Source organism: Podarcis pityusensis, assembly GCF_964106645.2.
Source record: "Podarcis pityusensis genome assembly, chromosome: 3".
Classification (NCBI taxonomy): domain Eukaryota; kingdom Metazoa; phylum Chordata; class Lepidosauria; order Squamata; family Lacertidae; genus Podarcis; species Podarcis pityusensis.
Window position 1 is genome coordinate 41,231,856 of NC_138026.1, and position 17,364 is coordinate 41,249,219.

At 38.5% G+C, this 17,364-nt stretch overlaps 1 protein-coding gene across 1 annotated transcript in view; it reads right to left on the reverse strand.

Annotated features, from left to right (window-relative positions):
• SNAP91 (synaptosome associated protein 91) overlaps positions 1-17,364 on the reverse strand; it is a 64,387-nt gene that overhangs the window by 32,856 nt on the left and 14,167 nt on the right. Inside the window, exons 3-10 of the mRNA XM_080998485.1 lie at positions 13,197-13,339; positions 12,329-12,404; positions 9,851-9,953; positions 7,630-7,723; positions 6,871-6,982; positions 6,161-6,267; positions 5,369-5,410; positions 76-171 (exon numbers count right to left, since the gene is read on the reverse strand). Coding sequence (XP_080854611.1) covers positions 76-171; positions 5,369-5,410; positions 6,161-6,267; positions 6,871-6,982; positions 7,630-7,723; positions 9,851-9,953; positions 12,329-12,404; positions 13,197-13,339 — 773 coding nt within the window. The remainder of the gene's footprint in view (positions 1-75; positions 172-5,368; positions 5,411-6,160; positions 6,268-6,870; positions 6,983-7,629; positions 7,724-9,850; positions 9,954-12,328; positions 12,405-13,196; positions 13,340-17,364) is intronic.

The window sequence follows — 17,364 nt, forward strand, 5'->3', positions numbered from 1 at the left end:
AGCAGATTTCCACAAAGTCACTGATGAAAGAAGAAAACTTCAGAGGTACAGAAGTGGATGCAAGCCATATTTTATCAAGATTACCGGTTCATCAATTGTATAGTCTTTAAATGGGGACTTTTCATTATCACCACTGTTTTTCAGATCACATAGAACTCTGGTCAGCAACACCTAAGGGTTTTTTTTACATACATAAAATAGATTTACACAGAAATTAAGCAGGTTACCCGGAACAATGTGCAAAAACTTGCTGTTTGGACTATATTAGCAATGCATAGAGCCCTAAATCCTTTGAGATTAACAGTCTTAACCCTAAACAGAGGCTTCTACAATATAACAGATGGACTGTTTCACAGGGCAGTGCTTTAGTTTATAAGCAGTTGCCCAAACCTCAAAATTCAACTTCAAATGTTGCTAAAAGAGAAAGCATTAGATATATATGTTAACAAATTTAGCATCTTACTTGCTTCTAATCTGTAATACCACATTTACTTGAATGTAATACGCACTTTTTTTGGCCAAATTACGTTGTGAAAATTAGGGTGCACATTATACCATATTTTTCCAAGTATAAGGAAAAGGCTAGGTTTTTTTCCTAAAAAATAATGTCAAAAATTAGGGGGCGTCTTATACTCTGGACCATCTCCCCCCATTTTCTTAAATCCAAGTCCCTAAAAATAGGGGGTGTCTTATGCATGGGGCGTCTTATAGACAGAAAAATACAGTATTTGATGGTGCATTAGATTCGATTGCAAGCCTGAAAAACACTGCTGGCACAGCAAATACTTTTTTGGTTTCAAGGTTTTGAAAACTGAAGTGTGCATTAGATTCACATAAATACGGTGTGTGAAGCAGTGCTATTGGTTCTGGCTTTCCTGGGTTGTAGATTTTTTTTTTTTTTTTTAAGGAACAAAGGGCAAGAGTGAGGATGATACAGCTGGCTTAGGAACACTAACAGCCCAGGCTAATTCTAGAAAAACAACAACCATGTAACTCTCTTCTGCTGTTAGCAAAGGACATATCCATAAGATTCTTATTATAATATGTGAAATTAATGGGGTTTACACTAAAGGTGCAGATCTCATCTCTTAGTGCACTAATGACAGCCTTCTCTAAAATGGTTTTTAGAATATAAACTCCACTTAGAATGCATTGTAGTAATAACACTCCATGTCCGGCATAGTACTAATGATACCAAGTACTTATCTCAAAGTACTTGATAGCAAGAACAAATCCTCCTCTTAGCGATAGAGTTAATTAGTATTTCTAGCCACCACCATAAACTGCGAATGTAGTTAATGGAGCAAGGAACATCTTTAGGATGTTGAGTACACAGCCACGAAATGTGTTCCACATCTCACTAAATACAACGAATTAATATGCAGTCACCCAGAAGGCGGCATGATTTAAATCGAGTCTCCTGATTCATCTATTTTCCAAACAAGCCTGCAAATTGACTGGTTGCTATAAACAATTAAAGTATGTCAATTTGCAATTGCACTAGGCCTTTATACTACCTAGGAACATATTCCAAAACTTTATAATCTCCCTGACAATGCAGTATGGGCAAGCAGCTAAGAAAGAAGGGTGAAACCAGATTTTATGAATAGGCATAATGTTAATTGCCTTTGGAGTTCCCAATTATGGATGTTTTTTGTTTATTGAAACCAAGGAAAAGTAACCATGGCCAACAACCTTGTTTAAACATGGTTTGTTTGGTCACATCATTGCACAAACTCACCAAGCTACAGAAGTACAAGGCAAGACCAGCTAGAAAACAAAACAAGTTCTGGAGGAACAAACTGTTGCTTGTTTGCTTATCTGTGATATGACAACTCATGGTTGACTGAATAAACTATGGCTAAAGCAAGCCTTGGCTTATAATTATCTGAAAAACAGCAAATGTTTTCAGACAGAAGTGATTTTAAGAGACTGTCATTATAGCCTTTGTATTATGTAGTGTCACCCTTTTAAAGGGGCCCCTTAAAACTTTTATATGGTTTTTCAATTTAAAAATATTAATATACATAAAGAAACAAGGTCATTTTAAGTGGTGAAAATAAAGTTTCAAGAACTGGATCAATAAAATCAGTTGACTGTCAAAAGACTAAGCAAGGTGTCAACACAATCCTCTATACGGAAGACATTTCAGAGACTGGGCAGATGTTCTCTTGCATTCCAACATACTGAACTTCACACACTGGGTGAGGGGAATAATGAACAGGACCTCAGCTTCTGAACAGAATGCCAGAGTAGGTTCAGAGCACCAAAGAATGTGGCCTGTAAGGTTTCTGGAGCCAGACCATTTCAGCTTCAAAAGGTTAAGACCAGCTTTTGAATTTGAGCCCAGAGACAAACTGGTAGCTTGTGCAGCTCAATCACTGATGGTGATGACTAAAAAATAATAATAGATTCTTATCCACTGTTTTTCATGTTGGAAATCCCATCCACTCTCTTTAATTTGGCTCTGTTTCAATTTTACTCTCATCGGCTTCTCCACTTGCACTCCTCTGCCATAGCCCAGCACTACTCAAGGAGAGATAATGTCAAGACAAGAAAATGCAAGCTGGGTGGCCATACTTCGTAAAAATGCTGCCTAAAATGACAAACAAAACATCACTGCCTTGCTAACTTTTCACCCCAAATGTACAGCAGGAATCTGAGCAAAACCATTGAAGATTAACCCTTTGAATACTTGTGAGAACCATGTAACTTACCGATAATGTAACTATCAATAATAACTCACAAAGAGCAGCTGAATACAATTTCCCTATATCCAGGCTCAGTTAGCTACTGACTAGAACTGAAAGTTGTGCTGTCCCTATCTTGACTAGCATAGAGGCACCAACTTATACTAACCCCCACAATAATTCTCATTGGACTTTCACATATGACTAGCCCATTTGCATATTTTCTGTTTTATGAAAGCACACATCACCTGGGCATGTGTAGGGAGAAAACACCACAGAGGAAAAATTAAATCAGGGAAGTAGGTTCAGGGGTTAGTCCTCATCTGCAGGTGCAGTATTGTAAACAACAACAACAACATCAATCTATAAATTAAACAATGCTAAGCAAGAGACCTTTGGTATGAAGGAAGACAGTCTCAAGGTACTCCTTCTTCTGAGCTATATTTAAAGTTCCCCCCACCCCCAGATATTAAAATAGCTTTTCTGTGAAAAAACACAAGCTTCAGCAGAAGAAAAAGCATATATATTTTTTACTCTTTTTATCTCTTACTCTGCCATATCATACACCTGTTTCAATGAGGCTGGGGATTAGCCAGCATATTGCTTTTCTTCAGAGGACACACACTGGTGTGTGCAGTAAAATATTTGAATTGATCATGCTCCAAAGCTCTCTTATTAGTAAATCCTCAAAAAGTAAACAAGAATGGAAAACCAACAGCATTCCGGCACCCCTAACTGAACTGTCATGAGTTTTCATAAGGCAATCTTCCAAAGGGCTGCAAAAGCCTACAGAAACACAGGAATGCTTATTGAACAACAAAAGAGAGTCCACCACCTTCCGAAGGAGTCCGTTCCACTGTCAAACAGCTCTTACTGTCAGAAAGTTCTTCCTTATGTAGTTGGAATCTCATTTCTTGTAACTTGAAGCCATTGGTTTGGATCCTAGCCTCCGGAGAAGGAGAAAACAAGCTAGCTCCATCTTCCACATCCTGTCACACTACACTTTATTTGAAGATGACTATCATATCTCCTCTCAGTCTCCTCTTATCCAGGCTAAACATATCCAATTCCCTCAACTGCTCCTCCTAAGGCTTGCTTTCCAGACCCTTGATCATCTTGGTTGCCCTCCTCAACACACATTCCAGCTTGTCCATACCCTTCCTAAATCGTGGTGCCCAGAACTGGACACAGTACTCCAGGTGTGGTCTGACAAATACTAGAATACCGTGGTTCCATTGATCAGGACATTATCCTTCTATTAAGGATAGCAGCCTAGAATAGCATTAGCTTTTTTCGCTGCTGCATCACACTGTTGACTCATGTTAAACCTGTGGCCTACAAGACCCCTAGATCCTTTTCTCACATGTACTACTGGCAAGCTGGTTCTTCCTGCCTAAATGTAGAGCCTTACATTTGTCCCTTTTGAAATTCATTTTGCTAGTTTGGACCAGCTTTCCAATCTGTTATGGTCATATTGAATCCCAGTTCTGCCTTCTGTGGCATTAGCTACCCCTCCCAGTTTGGTGTCATCCAAGTTGTTTATAAAGATATTGAACAACAACAGATCCAGGACAGAACCCTGAAGCACCCCACTTGTCACTTTTTTCCAGGATGATGAGGAACCATTCGTGAGCACTCTTTGGGTTCGATGAGTCAACCAGCTATGAATCTAGCCCACATTTTACCAGCTTCTCCACAAGAATGTCATGGAGGACTTTGTCAAAAGCCTTACTGAAATTAAGACATACTACGTCCATGGCATTCCCTTGATACACCAAGCTTGTAACGATCAAAAAATGAAATGAGATTCATCTGGCATGACTTATTTTTGAGAAATCCATGCTGGGTCTTTGTAATCACAGCACCCTGTTCTAACAGACCGACTGTTTAATTATCTGGGAGGTCAACTAACAGAGGTCATGCTGCTGTGCAGTTGAAGGTAAAGCAATCTCATTTATATGCAAGAGTCTTAATGATTAATCTCAAGGATAGGGATGCCACAATAATGTTTTTAAGTGTTCGATCCCTTGATTACATTTCTGTGTAACGACTTAGCAGCATACTTCCTAGGCCTTTAAAATGTGGTCCACATGTATTCTTACATAAATGTTTACAGCAATTCTGTAAGGGAAGCCAATGTTACTCCACATTACAGATGGGAGCTGAGAGATAGGCTTTCCTGTGGTCATCCAGGGAACAGAGATTTAACTCGAATTCTTGACCAGTACACTAGCTCTCTGGCTTCTGGTAATTTATCACCTTATCTTTAGTCGTATTATGGCAGCCCTAAACTTGTCTCTTGACTAGAGACAAAAGGTAACCCAGTGAAAATGATGTCATGGACTAGGTCAAAGCATGGATTCAGTACTTAAGAATTTCCTCTCCCAGATGCATTACTCACACTCTCAGCTTCTGGGATCAATCTGCACCTCTGGAAGGGAGAAGAAATATGCAGTCTTTTCATTGCTTATCTCTTAATTAAATGTAGCCTTAAAAATGAAGTCCTCTTCTGGGAACAAAAAGCGGATTGACATCTGTCAAAATAGTTGCTGTTTTCAGGAGGCATATGCTGATGTTTAAAATATGAGTAACGCCATTAGGTTGCATGCTAAATGAACAGAAGTCATTTTTGCTATTGTTAAACCAACCACCAAGCTAAATATAATTTAGGAACTTACTTGTGTAAGATCAGGAATGTCTCCTTTATCGATTCCAATTTGCTGTGGATAATGAAAAAATAGTAATTCAGAAATGTTCTTTTGTTTATGCTTAACAAGTCCAGAAATACTAAATAGCTCAATTTGACTACTGCATCTGAACTGTGATTTTAACTCACTTTGAAGCTCCATTTGTAATATCCACATCCAGGTGCTTTAAAATTAATGCATATTTGTAGAAATATTCAATACATTTATTGCCCTAAAGAACTGCAACTCTGGATGGAGAACTTCTCTCAAACACAGATGGATGCAGCAAAACGTTTGTGCACAGAGCTGGTCCCAGGCTGTGTCCTTCTGACCCGCTACACGCATAAAAATGAATGCCTGAAATTGAAGAACTCATATCTATTTAAAGATGGGTTTTCCCTAACTTGGAATATAAAAATTGCTGTTCTGTCAGAAAGATAATGATGCAGCAGCTATTCCCACCAGCAGGCTGCTGGTCTACTACTATCATCTTAACTGGTATAACATGAATATACTGTAGAAGGCCAAAGCAGAGACTAATGTTATTTTATTTGCATTTTGGTGACATCCTGAACAGCTAACACTTTCCACAAAATTCAATAAATGTCAAAGAAATTTTACACAATGTAGTTTATTTATGGACATGGCGTTTGATCTAAACACATACAAAGAGAGTATCTGAACGACAACTCAGTTTGCTATCAAGTAGATAATTGTGGGGGAAATCACATGCCTAGATAGCAACCATAACAACCAACATGCCACAGTGGAAGATTCACTTACCTCTGCAACTTTGAGGAATTCTGATACTCTTGTCATTCTAGTCAGAAACCGCTTGTAAATCTCAAGAGCATCTTTGCACTGTCCCTTCTTCATTTCAAAGAATTTCTCTGGAATAAATGACATATTCATTTTTAATCCACAAAACTTTTACATTATTCATACCAAGTCTTCATCTGCAGATTATTGCACAAGCAGAAAAGCACTTCTGCATATGCTCAGCAGCCCTGCTCAATTCCTTGGCTTTCCCTGTCCTGCTGCAGACTTTCCATGCCCAATCTCTCACTGTTCCTGAACTCCATGCGGCGCTGGCTGCAGAAGGCTGCACTATGAGACCAGCAGCCATGACTAACTGCTGCTTTGGATCCAAGTTTGCTGAAGCTATGAGAGGGGCAATGAGAGAAACACTTGGGGTTTCCAAGTGAAAATATGTGTTGATAAACCATATTTCTTAAAGACACTAGCCTCTGCTGTGCCTTGATCTTCCCAAAGGAAACAATGCTGGGTATGTGCCTGGAACCCCTGGAATCTTGCAACGCTTTTGGAATTTGGGGTGGCATGGAACAATATAGAAAAGAACACAGCTGAATGTGAGAGAATCATGCGCTTGGAAAATAAGATGGCTTCTTCCTCTCTTAAAAAGATTAAGCTGCAGAACTACTATTCTCCTGGAGCAATGTAACGTTAAAAACATGCTACATCAAGTTACTTACCTAATAAGTTAATAACTCCATCATTGTAACAAGCGAAAAGCTTGATGAGATCTTTGAACAGAAGCATAAATGCAGCATTTATAACACCATTTGTCAGCTCATTTGGATGAACCTACATAAAAATTAGAACCCATGGTTGTTAATTGTGATTTGAAATGTTGGAGCTATGTCATATCTTAGAACAAAGTTAAATACTATTGAATATGTACATTGTTCAGGCGCACGCAGGACTGAAGTCTGTTTCATGCATATAAACAGAATATACAAATTATGTCTGAAAATCCAGACAAATCTGAAGCAAATTTAAAGTACCAAGGTTCATCTCATTTCAAGGGAACAACAGGAGCTGGAGAAAAACTTCATTTCTGGCTCTCAGAAATATCCAAATTCTATCTCTCTCAACTGTTGGAAAATACAATGATGCAAAAGGGAAAATGCACCGACAAACAATCCTCAGCATGATCTTGCACAACTGTGAACAATGAACACTTTGTGTGTATGTACGTGTATGTGCTGCTAGCGATTGGAAGACCAAGTTTTGTTATGGACCTTCAGTTAAATGCAAAAATGTTATTCAGTACGGTTCAATTCACAATTTTCTGCCACATTCTTTCTGCACCTTGGAGAAGCTTGCCAAAAGAAATAAGAATTTAGTACAAGTTCATAAGGTTTGAAGTTATATTATGTTTCTACAGTGACCTAAAGTGGGAAGTGTTTTCCTTTTATCATAAAAGAATTTAGAAAACTGTAAATACATACATCAAATTCAAGAAGTGCATCTATTTGTCCTTGTAATATTGGCATACTCTTCAGTAATTTTTCTGGAACCATTGTCCTCATTACACCCTCCGCCCTGGAAGAAAAAAAAATCAAGCTACAACCCAAAAAATCTCATAGGCGTTATTTGGTAACTAATAACAAAATTAAAGCTTTACAGCAGGGTTTCCAAAACTTGGGTCTCCAGCTGTTTTTGGACTACAACTCCCATCATCCCTAGCTAGCAGGACCAGTGGTCAGGGATGAAGGGAATGTAGTCAAAAAAACAGCTGGAGATCCAAGCTTGGGGTTTCCCTGCTTTAGAGTGAAGACTGAGATTCAAATTAAAGTGGATAGTATTTCATTCTAGGAAAAGGTTTAATTAGGAGGCACCTTATTATAGAATGACAGAAACATGTAGTGCTGAAAAAAGATGGCAGGGTAGGAAAAATGATCCTGATTTTGGTCATCAAACCCTGCTTCTATAGACAAATAGTAGCTCCAATATTTCTCTGATAGTACTTGCTTTTCCACAAAGCACACTCCAATGTCTCAACTACTTACCTGAAGTACTGAAGATTCATTAAGGTCAAACCTTTACATCACTGATTAAATCAAGCATGTACTGTGTTTTACACTGTAATTTCACTCTGTGGAGAATAATGCACTATTTTTAAATATTCTATTAATCCACAGATAATGGGAAAAGATGCAGTACAGCGGAACATCCAACCATGTACAGATGTTCTTGTTTCAGATTAAAGACACCCATGGTGTTGTTGTTTTTTTAAAAAAATTGCTTATATTTTCTCTCTATTGCATTAAACATTTATTTGAAGATACATTCTTTATGTGCCATAAAAGGATTCTGCACTTCCAGATATAATGGGGAAGGGAAAAGCAAAGTGCCTGTAGGGTTCACACGAATTATGTGAGCCCTGTAAGGTTGCCCCATAATGAATTCTGGAATATTTTAAGCCATATAGTATTGGTCCCTTTTCTACTTTCAACAGGCATCACATTCTGATTAACTCCTTGAATTATCTTTGGGGACTCAGGCTAGAGCAAGGGGATCATTACAGGATAATAAGGATAATACAGGATAATAATAAAAACACACTGCCTGGTAGCTTTGCAACAACCAATACAAACTTGGACTAAGGGCCATACGTAACATGTATGGCTGCTGCTGAAAGGAGCAAACTCACATTTCTACCTCCTCTCTACAGTATTAATATACCAGCAGGACACATAATGAGACTAGAGATGAGACAAGGTCACTAAAGGCATAGAAGCAGGGAAACATTTCCCAGTGTAGACAATTTGGGCCATATTCAGTGATGTGCCTCCATTGGTGCAACAGACTTCTATGCATGCAACAGAGCTTCCTCTTCCTCTCCTATTCCCTACAGCCTCATGCATGCCTTCAAAATTAGCTTTCGACGACACCCTAGAGCAGATTTCGAGAGCAGCAAAGGAAACAAATGCTCCATTGTGCTAGCAGAGCTACATGTATAGAGCACTAGATACAAACCTTCATTTTTAGCCCAGTTTATTCTACAAGGTTAAAATACAGAATGTTCCATATAAAGGAAGCCCCAACTATACTAGGACAACCACAAAATTTCTTCTCATGTTCAATTGCATTTGGAAATCAAATAAACCCACAACAGTATTCATTTATGCAATTTATGCAGCAGCTTTCCCATTTTCAAATACTTTTACCAGTAATATGTGTATGGTTTATAAATAGATACGAAACAGATTGTGATCCAGCAGAGGCATCCACTTATGTTAAGATAATGGGAAGTGATCTTCTTACATTCCTCCTTTCCCCTTGACTTATTCTGGAGATTCCTCCAACCCTCCAGGAAATATTTTCTGGGGGCTGAAGTGGGAAGGAGGAACAAGAGAAAATCAGTTCCTCTTTTCTTAAGCCAGTGGATATCCCTGCAATATATAAAGCAACCACTGTAGAACAGAAGCACTAGATTTCACCTGCTGATCAGAAGTAGAAATAGTCTCTCCCCCTCCGCCCCAGATCCTACAGCAGGTTTGCAAAAACTAAAAAAACCTACTTGCATACCAGAACACTCACTATATACATTCTAGTGCTATAATTTCATTATTAAATCACTTTCGGCAATAGTAGCAGTTAAAGCAACATATATTGCAACCAACAATACTTGTAGGAACCATCAGTATTTATATTAGATAAGCTTACCCTTTCTTCACTCTTGCAAAATCAAATGCCATTTGCCGGTAGGAAAATGCTTTTTCATTCAAGTATCTACTGTAGCGCCTGATAAACGTGGACATGTCATATCCTAGCAAGGAAGAAAATATGTCATGATTTTTTAAAAATCCTTTTAATCTTTTACTAATGGATTGAGAGAGGTTGCAAATGCTATATCTTTAACTCAATGATTTATTTTATTAAACGATGACACCCTGATGGATTTCAGTGACATTCTGCAAAATAATTCATCTCAAACCTACGTAAGAGAATCCCTACATGTACCTGCCTAGCTATATATGTAGGTGCCAAGAGTTATATGACAAGCAAAGTACAGTAAGCCTGCAATTTACACACATTTAACTTCTGCACATTCAGCTTTACTTGTGTGGCAAAAAATATATTAAAAAATTAAGAAGGGGGCAGAGTTCTGGGAACAATGATTTTGGCAATCCCACCTGCCATTGAACTCAATGGGCTTTGACTATCAACGATTTTTGCTTTAGGCATGATCCCTGGAACGTAACCCCCATGCAAGTTGTGGGCTTACTGTAATCTACACTGATATATGTGTTTTGTTCTTCTGGGTGACTGGAAATAACTGAAAAATGGTGTTCAAACTGACCTTTGGATAAATATAATCTGATATATTGATAAGCCATGGTGGCCAACAGCATACCTTGCTTATTCATTAATTTTACTGCTCCACTCATCTTGCCATCTTCCAATACCATGTTACCCTGTTCTGCTATCATTTTGAAGCTACAGGTAGTTTTGATAAACAGATTGTAATGCGCTTTAAAATAAGCTCTTCATAACAAATATTCACAGGCACCCTGGTCTAGAAAACAGTTAAGATGCAAATACATTGAGCCTATTGGATCCCAAATGCAACCAAATCAAATAACAGAATTTAAGAGGCTGTGCTGGAAAAATCCGAAGTAAAAAATGTTCTATCCAGATCTACTTTGCAGTTTGATAGTATAAAGAAATATCTTTCTGCTTTAATGTGTTCTACAAACTGATCTAGAAAAGGGGCAAACTAAACATGCTGAGGCATTTGGAGACTAAGCTCCAAGCAAGGCTGAACATATATTGGGGCCAAAATACCTCTTTAAACTTTATACTTCAATCTGAATCCCCGCTGCTACATGGAAAGCTGGTACCTCCTTAACATCTAGACATTTCAGGAATGTTTCAGCCTTGAATCTCATTAATATTCTCCATCTATATTTCACATATAAAAGATGGGCATGCCCAGTGTCTAATTAGTCTTGTTTGACAGCTCCCAGAATTGTTATTCTTAGGACTTAAGGATTTACTGAAGAATCATTCCAGTAAAAATCATGACTGCCCTTTTGTATCAAGCACCCTAGGCTCCCCAAAAATGCTAAAACAAAACCTCTACCACTCTCATGTGATCGCTGCCATTATCATATAGCACATCTGAAAGCTTCCGTTATGTGCAAGCAGAAGTCATTAGTGGAAAGCAGATTTGCCTGCTATTTATCCTTTATATGCTGTAGCACCATCAGTGTACATGCTGCCTTACAGATGCGGCATAGACATGTCCCTGTCCTCACAAACTGCAACAGACATGGGGAGACACAACAAAAAGATATGGACAGACAAAGAAAAGGATGCAGGCAAATCAAATTGCACAACTTGGCTGCATTTGTACCCTATCCCCCAAAAGTATTAAAATTCATATACTACCACAAGCCTAAATAAAAGGATTAAGAGAAAAGCAATAGTTTAAGTTTCATGTTTACCCAGAATTCCACTGTAAAGCCATCAAGACAATAACTTGCCAAATTTGAGCTTTGGGTGTGAAAAGCTGTAAGTCTCAGTTCTTCTTGTGGTAGAGAAGCCGGGGGGGGGGGGATGAAGGGGGTGGAGAGATGTTGCTTTGATAATGTAACCTTCCTATTCTGGATGAGAACTTCATCCTGGACGGAGGACAGATAGCAACCACCAGTGGCTACTCCTTCTGCTGTTCTGAGATTTTAATTTTTGCCTACATACAGTACAACTGTGTGCTCTTAGGAATGGATTTTTGGCTTAAGATGATGCAAGGAATCAGAAAGAAGTTATTATAAAGCAGCGGATAATATTAGGAGCTTAGTGCTTAAGTGTATGGTTCCAGGCTTTCAAGTACGCAATCCCCATACAAGGTTTCTTGTGACACCTTTGGGGAAAGAACAGAGCACTGAAATTACACGAGTTTAAATAAGTCCTTCCATTGTAACATGTTCTCTTCATTTTCTTTCCTTTTTTATTCTTGCCTTATCCCTCCTCCAAATAGCACACGTTTCCTTTTCCTTTCTGCTATATTAAAAACAGTTCCTATAAAGAAAACAAGGCACTTGTCCTCTGCCAATATATTTCACAGGGGGGGAAGGGACGCATTTCTGCCTAAATGATTGCACATATACCAGGCAAACATTATCAGCAAAGGGTTCTTACCATGTGATCCACTTTTGTCCAAAAAATTGCTGAGATTGAATAGTGTGTTTCTAGATGCCAAATACTGAATAAACCTCTAGGAGGAAGGGAGGAAAGGATAATATTAGTTGTATACGTCCTTCAACATTATCCTCTCACTATTTCATGACAAACCCACAAGCATGTTTCCTTCTAGGTGAAAACCCATGATAATCATATTATAATAAATGCCATGCCTTACACATCTCTTGCCAATTTGAATAATTCTGCCTGGAGTGGATACAGATGGCCCAGTGCACAAAACTAAAGTCTGCACTGCTTTCTTCCACACTAAAAAGACTTAATCAGACCATCCAGGGTTTTTGTGTGTGCTTAACAATGCAGATATAAGAACATATTCTAAAATGTCACTACTCATATAAATAAGATTCCAATATGCATATGGTCAATTGTGCAATTTAACCCTAAACACAGCAAGGCATCACATTTTTCACATGGCCAGAACAGTGCAAAGATTTTGGCTGGTGTTATGGAAACCCCTGAACCTAGAACTAAAATGGGTCTTTCTGGGCAAAATTGGTACAGGCATGAGTATTGCCCTTTTCTTTATAAGTATCTGTCTCAGCATTTATTCCTATAATATTTTTACTGTAGTGAATTTTGGAATAAAGCTTTTAATCCCAGCAACTGAGTCAAGAATCCAAGATCCAAGTGGGAGCCAGGATGTTACCAGAAACCCTGCTTCTCTGGCACTATGCAGGGCTCCTTTGGAAGGACAGGGAAGCCCCTTTAAGTGGGAGTTCATGCAACTATTTGTTTTGGCCTCCTTGGAAGTCCTCTCCCAAAAGCTTGAGTGAAGGATAGCTTTAAGAAAATTTTGTGCACTTACCTCATTGCCATGAACCATTAGATGATGCGTTGCAACTAAGGCTTTGAACACAACCACCCAACTACTGTTTGTTGCTCTCTCAAAGAGTGTATCAGCCATTTGAGGAATATTGACATTTGTCTCATTTGTGGCTTGGATAAGATCTATTTTGGGAAAGGGAGAATGATAACTGTAAATACAGAAACTTTCAGTTTTGTTATTGTTAAAGACCATGCCATTGCAGTTTAGCGATGTAACAGTCACTCAATTTCACTACTATACTTGGACTTTATTTAGAGCAACCTCCTAAATAACTGTTTGCCTTTCACACATGATTGTCACAAGGGGATGTGCAAACATACCATAAAACAGCTAAAAATATTTTCTAAAACAGTAGATGGGTTTAAAAACAAATACAAAATAAAATGTAAGGCAAAGCCCTTTTAATCCAGCTAGGAAAGCTTGTCAAAACAAAAATATATTTATTACCCAAGATCAATCACTACAGAAACAATTAAGATAGGAAACCAACTTTCCTCTGGACTGCCTACTTCTACTAGCCAGAGACTATAAATGGGAGTGGTTCTTTACAAGCATGATCTGTGCCTGAAAGAGGAATAACCCTGTCCACAATTCAAATCATGTTGAAGTATAATAACTGAAGCTTAAAAGACGTAAATTGCCTTCTAGGCACTTCAAAAGGCTCCCTCCTTTTCCTTCTATTTGCTGTGGATCTTTCCTTTTATTTGCCATTTCAGGGTTCTGAAATCTGTGTTTGCCAGAGATGTGTTCCTTAACCATTCCCCCTAGTATCCCTTCCACCAGTCACTTCCACTCACTTGTCCAGCAAGTCTCTCCTCATTCCTAATTTGTGAGAAGGACAAGATCCAATATCCCTTCCTTTGCCATTGCCTCCATTGACCTGCTTTTGAAAGATGAGTCTCAGCTGACTTACCTGTGGTATGAAGTCAGTGGACATAAAGCACAATTATTTACAGTTATCCCCCCCCTTCACTTACAACTAACTTCCCTCCTTGCACTACATTACTATGAAGGTGAATAAGATGGGAATTCATCCCAGAATTAAGCATTTATATTTCTAGCTCCGCAAGTTTGGGAAAGAAGAGGGAAAAAGTGACATGATTTTGAAGCTAGACTAAAATTAAAATGAAGTCAAAATCCTTCCATTTGCTACATTTCAGGCAGCTTTACCCATGCACTGGGCACTGTATCATTTGCCAAATTTAGCATCCAATGCATAAATAGTTTCACTATTATTAGCCAAATAAACCAATGGGCACAAAGCCAGTCTATCTATCACGGTCCGATTGCTATTTGCTGCAGCTATACCTGCAGAATATACCCCAGAAAACACAACAATTGTATTATCATGATCATTTATTAGTCACTTTTCTTTACAAAACATAACCTAAGGCGATCCAGACCAACTCCTCCCACATACTGATCTAGAAATGCCAAACAGAAATGCCAAGGGAAAGGATTACCCCCATGACAGTCTCTCCAAGTTATTAAGGGCAGTGAAATTTGTTCTGCTAATGTTGCAACAGTCCCTATCCCTACCTTGACCAAAGGGATTCATGTTTTGACTCAGGAAACTTAACAGCGTAATAGCCAAGAGGCACTGGCAGATGCACAGGAACTGCAGCTCAGATAGAGATACACCATGGTTCTGTCCTCACAACACATTGCTTGTCTAGCTTTTCATTGACAGATCCCAAAACAGGATTCAGTCATTAATTAAACTTCCAGAGAAGGTTGCTGAGCTACTTTTGAGCAATCTTGCATTCAAAAGGTCTCCATGCCCAGTTTGAGAAATGCTGCAGCAATTATTTATTTAAGTCTCAACTTCTGGGACTAACATGACATCTTTTTTTTCAGCTACAGAAGTAGGCATAGATATGTAAGCAAGAGAATGGAGAGGGGGCAGGCTGAAAGGATGTTGGTGAAAGGAATTCAGCTCCATATTTGAACAAGGCACATGAATGTAAATTGTCACTGTACTCTTCATTTATACTTCTTCCCTAGCAGAGCAAACGAGAAGCAGCATGGGAATTTTCAAGCCTCTAGCAGCAGCCAGCACATCAAATGCTGAAGCATAGCTTTGTGTCACCTCAGCTGACCTCGACAAAGTGCCACTCACTAGTCTGTTTCTTTCTTATGCTTTTTCTGTATTTTGCTTTGTGGTGGTAAGCTTAAGTGTACTTCTCCATTTCTACCAGTGCTCAGAGATTAGGGGTCACAGTCCTTGTTGCTGTTGTTGTTTCTAGTCTAACCTACTTTGCATCCCTCTGGCTTAGTGACGGAAGTTTCTTCTCGGGCACACCTACTCCCAAAAAAGCTTAACTTGTTTTCAGCCTCCCAGAGACAGACATACACAAATTAAGACACAAATTAGAATTTCTTTAATTTGGCACTAGTCCAAAACAGAAATACTCAAAGCAGCTTACAACAACCCAATGAAAACAAAACAATAATATTGCTCAAGGAATACAAACAAGTTCACAACTGTGACCCTTCAAATGTAAGGGTGCAAAGGTGTAGCAATATACCGTAATGGAAGCATTACAGACATCCCTCTAATTCAGAGAGGATTGGCTAGTACCTTCTTTATGGTCATTCTGGGACCTTTTCCTTCTCCCATGCCAAAGGGGGGGGGATAAATGATCTTACCGTTTTGAACCACTATTTGTGCTAGTTATTTTTTAATCACCTTGGTTTAGTCATCTCTCTAATTTTTAAGCTGGCAGTTTATTTTCTGATATTTCTGTTTTATTATTTATTTTAATTGTATTTTATCATTTCATTTGTGTGTGATGCCCAAAGCAAATGTTATTTGGCAACCCTTATATAAATATAGTAAATTTTAAAATTAAGTAGATGAGCCAACAGGGGTGTGATTGTTCACTAGGCTACTTGTAAAAGAAAAGGAAGTTGCCACACAGCAGATTTAAATGATATGGAAGTATACTGATATCCTAATCGCAAGAACTAGGTGAGTAACATGTTATTGTGAAATAGGAATTAAAACAAACAACTAAATATGCACCTTCATTACCATAATTTTATTCTAGTGACATTTGCTAACATCTGGAGCTAAAGGAAGGTGCCTCACATCTTTTCCCCCATACCAATACAGTGGTACCTCGGGTTACAAACACCTCGGGTTAAAAACACTTCGGGTTACAGACTCTGCTAACCCGAAAGTAGTACCTCGGGTTACAAACTTTGCCCCAGGATGAGAACAGAAATTGCGCGCTGGCGGCACAGCAGCAGCAGGAGGCCCCATTAGCTAAAGTGGTACCTCAGGTTAAGAACAGTTTCAGGTTAAGAATGGACCTCTGGAACGAATTAAGTTCATAACCAGAGGTCTCTTAATTACACAGTCTCAAATGGCAATTTTAGGTCTTTAAAAAAGGACATTCTGTTTCACTGCATTTTCTTGGCTAACAGTGATGAAATATTGTTCTGCTCTAAATCTGCTCTAAATGTGATCTCGTTACCATCATTACCAAGGGTCTGCTGCATAATTAGTAGGGAACATTTAGGAAAGTAAGGGCTCTAATTGTTGCACTCATAGCTTAAAAACAGCTCCTGCAGTCATTAGAGGCACGCTGTCTTATTAAGTCAGCCACAGGAGCTGTCCACTGTATTAAGTTCTGAATTTAAAGAACAACTAGCTCACCAGCTATCCGAAGACAATACTCACACACGGCTTATGTCAACAAATGTCTGGTCCATTCTCACAATCTAATTCTATGTGAACGTCTTTAAAGCCAGAAGAAAACAGCAGAACTTCAGCTGCTATAGGAGTAGCTATGAAAGAACAGCAATAGTAAATGTGTGGCAGGCATACATGTACGGAAGGATGTGAGAAGAGGGACCACAAAGGTCAGACCCCTAATTGCAGGAACATAAATGCTGTTTGCTATTCACAAACACCAGAATGCTACTTTAAACACTTGTATTGAACACCTCACAGAATTTAAGATAAAACACAATTTAAGTGAATATTCTTGTAAAAGAAAATTATAATTGCCTTTTGAAGGAATAATATTCTGGTTTTCCTGCCTAATTTGCTTTAGGTATTCATGCTGCTTAAATATTCATTTAAACATTGTAAATTTACACAGGTAAATTTATGGAAATAGTGTCATACATTTACTCTAAT